Raw genomic sequence first — 9,658 nt, 5'->3', positions numbered from 1 at the left:
TTTTCTGTATTTTACATGAAAATAAAAAAAGTCACGTGTCTTTAATGACAAATGGTTATGTTTGGTTAAAATAAGAAGAGACGTGTAAATTTTTAATGAATGGTGATTATAATTGATTAAGAGGAGAGAGTGGGGGCAAAATTACTGGTAGTATATTAGTTATATTTTGAATGCTAGTGCTCGTTATATTTGGGGCTGGAGTGAGTACTAATTAAAGATGGATAACAAGCTAGCTAAGCTGGTTAATATTAACAAGCTAAAAGCCTAGCTTGGCTCGGCTCACGAGCTAGCTCAATAAGCTCGTTAACAAGCTAATCCTCATTTAAATTATCTTTATAATTTATAAATTTATCATTTTGTTATATATTAGCATAAGAATATACACTAACTAACAAATTACTCAGTAAAAATATAATAATTTGGATGTGATTATAATGTGTGTACAGTGATCTTTAGTACTAACGAGCTAAACGAGAATCTCAGGAGATGGCTCATTAAGCTCACGAGCTAAAAGCCTACCTTAGCTCGGCTTATTAATTAAGTTCGAGCCGATTTGAGCTTTTGGTCCATCCCTAGTACCAATGATGATTAGTTCAAATTGTCTCTGGGAAGTTAAATCATTAAATGGACAAGGACAAGAATTATAGGGGGTCATATTTTTGCTTTTTGGTGAAAAAAAGACAAATAACATATTTACAAACTAAAAATAATTTGTGAGTAAAACTTATATATATGTATTCTTAATATTCTAAAAGTAAATACTACAAAATAAAGTACGATAACTTTAAAATTTTAAATGTTGACTTATAAGTTTTTTTTTCAGTCCATGAATGACGGAAGGAAGGGAAAAAATGGCTGTAAATATATGGCAGTCGTGACTCGTGAAGTAAAAGTTGAATCAGCTGTAGCCGCTTAGACTTTTGGTTAACAAATGTATGCAAGGGAAACTTTTTGATAGAAGCTGGTACATGCATATAGAAGATGCACTGTTTTACTGTTACTAGCATACTGCTCTTGCACCATCACGAAATTTTAGTGAAGAAAGTTATTGTTAACATGTTATTATCACTATTTTTTACATATATTATCTCTCTCTATATAACACTAGTTATTGACACGTTGGCTCATTGGTTTCATTTTTTTTTCCTACAAAAAATTGAGTGATGGTAAGAGTGGTTGACACGCAGGTTATATGACCATATTTTCTCTGCTCCTTTAAAGCAAAGTTGTTTGTTCTCTTTCTCACCCACATCATCAAAAACCATTGCTTTCATAAAAACTAGAAAAAAAATCAAGTGGTCTCTTCAAAAAATACATTTATTTTCTCTTTGTGTGCACGCGCACTTGTGTATTACATAATAAATTATTTGTGCATGTTACAATAGTCTCTACTACTTAAAAGCGGAATCATTCGTCCTCCTTTCTACTCCCACGTTAAGCAAAAACCACCTATTCCTCTCCATGCTAAGCCAACCAAGAAAACACTGCTTCCGTATAAACTAGAAAACAGTCAAGTGATTTTCCCTGCTAATTAAATACGGTGTCAGTTCGTACTCCTTCCTCCCCACGTCTTGTAAAAGCTATCACTTCTTTCCTACCACACACCAAACAAAAACCATCACTTCCATTAAAACCCAAAATAGTGTTTTAGAAAAACCTTTTTTCCATGGGATGTGCAATCATGCGGCCCATAATCAATTATATAGCCGGTTGCAAATAACAGGTGTATTGCTAGCTTTTAAGAAAAAAAATGGTGAGTTGGTGGTAGGCTGACAGTAGATTCATCAGCATCACATCTGCCTTTTTTTTTTTTAAGGAGTATAGATTAGAAACTCCTTAATAAAAATATGGACTGCTGCATATAATTTGATTCAAAAACGTGATACATGCACCACGCATGCAAAATAGAACCACGGAACTCAGTAAGACTTTTTTTCAGTTTGTCCGGTGCCCACAGTAAGTCGGTAACCGGCCCATCCCGTCGAAGGGCCTTGGCCCGGCCCAACACTCGATCGTATCTCATCCCATGTTTGCCACGTGGCTGCAATCCGGCCACCAGATCCTTCTGGCTCCTACCTGTCCGGCCCCGCAACTCGAAAAGCAGAGGATCCCAACATCCCAAGTCCCAAATCCACCAAAACTGTTCACTCCAAGCACCAAACCGCTCCACCAACCCCCCATGGCCGCTCCACCCACGCCGTCCCCGCTCGTCGCCCCTCGCCTCCGCTCCCTCGTCCCGTCCGCCGCCGCCGCCGCCGCTATGTCCAGCAACCCATCCTCCTCCGGCCCGGCCCCCTGGAGCGGCCGCGGGGAGCAGCCCCTCGTCCTGCCGCACGCGAGCCTCGAGGTCGCCGGGGCGCGCTGCGGCCTCCTCGCCGGGTTCGACAGCCTCCGGCGGCCGTACCGAGCCTTCCCCGCACTCGCGTCGAACCGGCACGTGGAGACCATCTTCGCCGCCTTCGCGAGGTCGCTCCCGGCCGTCGCGCTCCGGCGCGAGTGCCTCCGCACCCCCGACGACGGCGCCGTCGCCCTCGACTGGGTCTCCGGCGACGACCGCGCGCTTCCGCGGGACGCACCGGTGCTCATACTCCTGGTATGCCTGTTACTTTCCCTCTTGTGTGTGGTTGCGCTGCGCACTGGATGGATACATCGAACGTCAAATGCATTTGCTGGCACCAATGAATCGACGAATGGGGTTTGGTTCTCATTGGAATTGAGATTCGATTTTTTAGTAGAAATGACCAAATGGCACTGGTATAATGACTAGGATGCAAGTAATCGAGTGTGGTAGCTAAATGCAATGCAGCTAGGCTTTTGCCGTCATCGGCGTCATGATATTGATCCCAAACGGGAGATTCTAGCAATATTTCGTTGATTCGCTCCATGGAACAGGTTCACAATATTTAATCTGAATTTCATACAACCAATTGAAGCCACCTGGGAACTAACATTACTTGTTCAATGAGCAGGCAAAGCCATCCGCTCCATTGGTCCTTGACCAATATGACCACAAAAAAAAAAAAAACCAACTGATTATGACTTATATCTTACACCCTCATCTTTTCGCTTCTGTTTATGCTTATAAGCCAAAATTTAAATTTTTAACCTTAAATTTAGAGTTGATTTTGAGGGGGTTTTATCGTAGCTTATTTCGCAACATTTGCTTTTACATCGCTAAAAACACGTATATAAAAATTTTATTCACAAATTATTTTTTGTTTGTAAATATATAGTTTGACTTTTTCCCTAGAAAAACCAAACAATGGCCCCCCTTATTCTTTATCTTTACTGTTAGATGGCAAGTGTTAACTTGCAGTTCAGACATGCATTTCAGTATTTCACTAGCTTATTAGTGCATAATTCTTAAAGTTCGACATTGGCAGCCTGGTCTAACAGGGGGGAGTGACGATACATATGTAAGGCACATGCTTTTGAGAGCTAGAAGCAAAGGATGGCGTGTGGTGGTGTTTAATAGCCGTGGATGTGCAGGCAGTCCAGTGACTACAGCCAAGGTACTTAAAAGATATTATTAATCTCATTTTATGTGCTAAACTCTGTACCTCCTGAAAAAAAAGTAACAGTTGAAAATATAAGTCAGAATCTGTTGAATCAGGTTTACTCTCTCAGCCTGTATTGGCGTCAAACTCTCTCAGCCTGTACAATTAGTTTATTATGGAACTATTTTTCAGGTTTTCATCCTGTCTGATACATGTAGACTGAACTTTAGTTCGTACTGATTAGTGATTACTCCTAACCTGAAGGTCGTTTATGCTCTTGCTGGAAGTATGGCAACCAACTTCAGCACCTTGTGGTGAAGGGCTAATCCATATAGCTCCTCGGATATTTACTCAACATTTGGCATTGTAGTTTGTCGTTGACTCTTTTCTAGAGATAAACTCTTCCTATTATGGTTGGCAAATAGGCTATCTTATTGTGTGGTCACCACTTATCATGATCATAGGCTTTGATGCTGAATGAACACGGTGGAGCAAACCTATTGATTAGTAGAATGTGTAGTACAATGAAGGAGTCAAATCACATATTAAAGCAAAAATGCTGCATCGGCTTGTCTCTTAACACATGATTCTTATCTTCTGTCATGTGCAGTTTTATTCGGCGTCATTTACTGGAGATCTCCGGCAAGTAGTTGATCATGTTTTAGAACGTTACCCTCAATCTAACATTTATGCTGTTGGCTGGTCTCTTGGAGCAAATATTCTTGTGCGCTACCTTGGAGAGGTGAGCTCTCTACTCGGTGATATGAGCCTACAGTTCTACACAATGACATTTTCTTTTCTTGTGCCATATTCACCAGGGTTCATTTCATTTTGAAGTATGCTTTACTAACTCCCTTTTATAGCTGATGATGATTAGGAGTTTAACCTACATATGTGCCACTTTTATTTGTGTGGTTCAATCCAATATGTTTCAAACTTATAGACTAGCTCCTTATCACCTATTAGTCTAGTGCTTTGATGTGTGTGTTTCTGCATTAGGTTATAGAAAATTGATTCCAAGGCACGATTTAATCTGACAGTCCAAAATTTACCTTTATGTGACTATGTGTTCACTCTTTACAGGAAACTGATAAATGTGTTCTTTCTGGAGCTGTGTCCTTGTGCAATCCATTTAATTTGGTAATTGCAGATGAAGATTTCCACAAGGGATTCAACAACGTCTATGATAGAGCCCTTGCTAAGGCTCTGAGGAATATATTTAAGAAGTAGACTTCTGTTCCCCATGTCTCAAATCTAAATCACACTGCACTCCTTCAATGAATTCTTACGGTTGATTTTTAGGGACTTCACAAAATTTTAGGCATGCACTCCTTTTTGAAGGATTGGAAGGTGAATATAATATATCAAAGGCAGCAAATGCAAGATCGGTTAGAGACTTTGATGAAGGGCTAACCCGAGGTCTGCAGTGACTTCAACACCTATTGGATGCTATTTATATATTCTTTCTGTGTGTTCCCACATTTAAATTTACACTTCAATTGTGTGCAGTTTCATTTGGTTTCAAGTCCGTGGATGATTATTACTCCAATTCAAGCAGCTCAGATTCCATAAAAAATGTTTCCATACCCTTATTATGCATACAGGTTAAGCTACTGGTTCTCTATGCTTTGCTCACACATTAGGAACACCAGTTATCTTATCGTTATGCTTTGCTCACACATTAGGAACAAGACTTATCTCATTGCATAGTCGGAGACTTATCATTTCGTCATTGTTAGTGAAACAGTAAAATTGTAGTCAAATTGCCAAGATGATGCAGCAGGAGTATCTTGATGCAAATCAATTGATGGTATTTTAATTGCATAATCTAAATGACATTGGAAAAAAAATTTGGATGCTTCCCTAGGTCTTGCCAATATAGAGCCTAAATTGATTAAATTAGGTATTTCAGAGAAGTTTGGCTATTTGGACAAAATCTTCAATAGTTCTATATGACAGCAGTCACGACATCTCACTTTTATTTGAGTATTTTTATAGTCCTTGAGATGGTACTGGGAGTTACCATATTGTCTAGTGCAAAGGTTGATATCTCTATGTATTATGTACCTTATGGCATCAAAAATTTTAGTGTAAAGTTTGGTACATACCGACATTTCCTCAAGGACAGTAAATTTCTCTTTTTAATTCATATCGAATTACACATACTTCAAGTCAATAGTTGAATTTGTAGAGCAATCATGGAATAAGGAAGAAGTTACTACGCGTGTTTTATACTACCATAAACATGCTAAAACAAGGTCAATGCTCAACAGTTTGTATTCAGTTGCCAGTGCTGGTTTCGTGTTGTACCAAGAAAATTAACAATTAGTCCTTACAACCACATATTGAAAGGGTTTCTTTGATATTTCTGTTATAGTTTTTTTATGCTTGCTTAGTTATGTGCAGGCGGATAATGACCCAATTGCACCATCTAGGGGAATTCCCAGAGAAGATATCAAGGTATTTTCTTTTTTCAGTTTGTAGTATCGCCCTACTAGGCCCTTCAGCGCTAACCTCTTGCATGAAAACATGAGCCAGCATGGCAAATCTATTCCATGAGAATTTTGTTTAAGTCAACAAATGTGCACACAGATCTGAATAGTGAAAACTAGAACCCTGTTACTTCTGTATACTGTAACTTTTTATTGATTAAATTTTAAAAGTACAATTTCAAGGTCTTGTTATCTTAAGTGAGAATCATATCTGACTGCAATTCAAGTATTCTTATGTGGGGCTGTTTATTCATTAATCATAAAACAAAGACAACACATTTTGGATAGGTTGTAATCACATGGTCTACTATGCCGAATTGGAGAGTAATCTTTCTTTTTCCACATTGCCAAGAGCCCAAGATAGTCAAGAATCCTACTAAGATAAAGGTATAAAATCCAATAGGATGTTACACCTAAGTTTTATACAGATAACTGATGGTCTTTAACTTATGGTTCTTTCAATAGTTATATTTGCTCTGCTCTGTTACTCTAAAATGACCAAAGAAAATCGTGCTACTTTGTCATTTCAGGCAAACCCGAACTGCCTACTGATAGTAACACCACAGGGTGGTCACCTTGGATGGGTGGCAGGTGAAGATGCTCCATTTGGATGCCCTTGGACTGACCCAATTATAATGGAGTTTTTGGAATATGTTCATAACGAAAAGAACTCGAGTACCAAGGATAGAATTTCCTATGAGCAGCAGAGTGTTACACAAACTTCATCCCCAGATGTCTCTGTTCATGTGCAGCGATAGTAACATTTCCCTTGCTAGATTTTTCCATTCACTAGGCATTTTTTATGCACACTGTTATTAGATTATTACCCTTCAGCTGTCCTTCAGCCGAATTGTCCTATAGTGCTCCATGATGACAGGTACATGATCATTCTTATGTTTATGCACCCCTAGTTTGGTTCCTAAAATAAACATTTTACTGTTCTTCCAGCAATATTTTGTAATGAATATTGTTCGCCTTGCCTACTTTGCTTGTGCAGGTTCTACGTTGCTGAACCGCAACGAGATTGTCACGCGGCCTGCAGTTCGGAATTGTTTACAGCTTTACTAGCTTTTGTCTGTTCAATTAGTGTTAAGATTGTTGACCATTACCGAGACGTTCTTGTCCGCAAAACTGTATAAACACTATATTGATCGTGTTGTTACATATACCAGTGCGTCCGCTGATTTTTCATTATTATTTCGCCGTGATTTAAAACTCACAACATTGGTCTTATTTGGTCAAAACTGTAGTAACTTTTACCATAAATAGCTCGTCAAATATTTGGTTTCAATCAATACATGAAACTGAAAGGTGTATTTTTTATATAAAAACTATCGTAATATTATAATTTTGTTAGATAATGTTATTATAGTCTAATAAAAAAATAGTGGCAAAAGTCGAACATTAAAGACCGAAGAAAGTCGGCAGTGCCACGTATTAAATACGAAACGAAATACTCCAGCATTGTGTTAAGGCCTTATTTAGTTTACAAATTTTTTTAAAAAAACATGCCATCAAATCTTTGGACACGGATTTAAAGTATTAAACGTAGTCTAATTATAAAACAAATTTTAGATTCCGTTTGAAAACTGCGAGACGAATCTTTTGAGTCTAATCAATCCATCATTAGCACATGTTGGTTACTATAGCACTTATGGCTAATCATGTATTAATTAGGTTCAAAAATTTTTAGAAACAGGCAAAAGCCATGCTTTTCCATTAAAGCAGAAAACAGAGTTTTGACAGGGGGACCGGGGTTACCGGTTAAACTAGGTAGACTAAAGAAACAAACAACCTGCTCTGCAGTAATGCAGAGGATCACTGTTTATGTGAGGGGTACAGTGAATCAATACCATGAATAGAGCACAAAACACTAGCACCTCTGCATTTTGTACTCAAATGCAGAGGATCCCATCCCACATGAGCACCACTGCTCAGCTGAAAACGGCACAGCCACACAACCCAATTTGTCAACATCCAGGAGTTGAACTTAAACAGAAATAAAAAGGCCAAAAGCCAACCACACTCATACACCAACTGAAAAACCAAACTACCACTGCAATTACCTACGCCTGCTCTCGTGTTCCTCGGTCTTCTGGTTGTCCGTTGAATAGCAGCAATCCATCTTTCTAGGATCTCAAGCTCTTCCTTCCTCAGAAGCTTCTTCCACTGCATCAAGAGACATACAACCCGAATAGGAATCGGAATGGGGGATTTCAAGATTATCTATAAAAATCATATCGTTTCTCACGGTCCAGAGTTGCCAACAACAAGCTGCCAGAATACAAAATCTAACCCTAGAAAATTTAACTCCATTATGCCATTTAAAACACCCATCAAAAGCTTCAAAATTGGTAGGGATATAATCCCAGCCTAGAGCATCTAGGCACGCACACACACCAAAGAAAAACAGCATTCGGGTAGGAGAAGAAAATATGGCGCGAATCCTCGCAAGCACCATATAACTGACACAACTCTGAACCTTCCCAATTCATCTTTTTTAGTTGGACTGCTGATTGAATTTTATTGCGCCAAGCTAACCAAATGAAATGTTTTAACTTTAAAGGAATAGGGGAACTTCACAAACTTTGTAACTTTACATCTTCAACTCCTCTAAAGGTTAGCATCTTGTACATTGAGTTTGAAGTAAAAACACCTCTAGAATTCAGGGCCCAAACAAGAGAGTCTACATCACCAGACTAGGGGTTATGGTTCGTCTCATAGAAAATGTCAGATAATTCTTGGTACTGCAGGGCATCTGCATCTGAAAAAGCTCTTCTAAAAGAAAGGGACTCAATACCTCTCTCATAAACCTGTTTGAGCAAAATATCCTGTTGATTGCAAGTTTCAAAAAGGTAGGGGAAGAGGGTTTTTAGAGATACCTGACCTAGCCAAACATCTCTCCAGAAAAAAATATGACTCCCATCACCTTTAGACCAAGTCACACCTCTTGTCACCCAACATTTAATTTTCTGAAGGCCTTGCCAAAAGAAAGAGCAGGGCATATGAGAGTTTTTGAATTGAAAGAAACCATTTTGACTCATATATTTGTTTCTCAGAACTCTTAGACACAGACTCATTTCTATAGATTCCAACTTAAAAATCCATTTAGCTAACAAAGCAATGTTCATAGCTCTAGTTTCATTAAACCCAAGTCCTCCAAAATCTTTAGGGAAAGTCATATGACACCATCTCACCATGTGATATCTCTTTTTAATTCCTACTCCCTCTCAGTAAAACTTGCCTCTAATAGAGTCCAATTTCTGTTGGATGAATTAAAGAAGAAGATAAATGCCCATGGTATAAGAAGGAATAGATGACAAACATGCGTTAAGTAAAACAACTCTTTCACTATAGTATAACGAACCAGCTTGCCAAGAGTTCAGCCTTTTTTCTAATTTTTATGTAATAAAGGAGAGATCTGCAACTCTCAACCTTTCAGGACTCATAGGAAGACCCAGGTACTTAAGAGGAAAAGATCCAGGATTACAATTAAGCATATTAGCAATTCTCCCTTCTTCCAAACTTGAGATACCAACGGAGAAAACTTTACTCTTATGGTAATTAATTTTCATACCAGACATCTCTTCAAAACAATAGAGAGGAATTTTGTAGCAATAATCTCTGAATCCACACAAGGAATAAAAATGATAGTATCATATGCATATT

General features: G+C 38.6%; 1 protein-coding gene across 2 annotated transcripts; it reads left to right on the top strand.

Annotated features, from left to right (window-relative positions):
* Positions 1-2,144: 2,144 nt before the first annotated feature.
* On the top strand, positions 2,145-7,232 carry LOC102713163 (embryogenesis-associated protein EMB8). 2 transcript variants are annotated; one of them, XM_015832889.2, is made up of 10 exons: positions 2,145-2,593; positions 3,384-3,512; positions 4,108-4,239; positions 4,581-4,723; positions 4,819-4,916; positions 5,007-5,101; positions 5,904-5,957; positions 6,278-6,376; positions 6,520-6,866; positions 6,987-7,232. In XM_015832889.2, exons 1-9 carry the CDS (start codon positions 2,180-2,182, stop codon positions 6,745-6,747), a joined length of 1,392 nt encoding a protein of 463 aa, XP_015688375.2. In that variant the 5' UTR covers positions 2,145-2,179; the 3' UTR covers positions 6,748-6,866; positions 6,987-7,232. The 2 variants fall into 2 exon arrangements, with proteins under 2 accessions (XP_015688375.2, XP_040376182.1); XM_040520248.1 differs by lacking the exon at positions 6,278-6,376 and having other exon boundaries at positions 6,987-7,230.
* The last annotated feature ends 2,426 nt before the right edge of the window (positions 7,233-9,658 follow it).

The sequence above is a fragment of the Oryza brachyantha genome, chromosome 2 (genome assembly GCF_000231095.2).
Source record: "Oryza brachyantha chromosome 2, ObraRS2, whole genome shotgun sequence".
NCBI classification, from domain to species: domain Eukaryota; kingdom Viridiplantae; phylum Streptophyta; class Magnoliopsida; order Poales; family Poaceae; genus Oryza; species Oryza brachyantha.
This window is presented reverse-complemented; position numbering and strand designations above follow the sequence as displayed.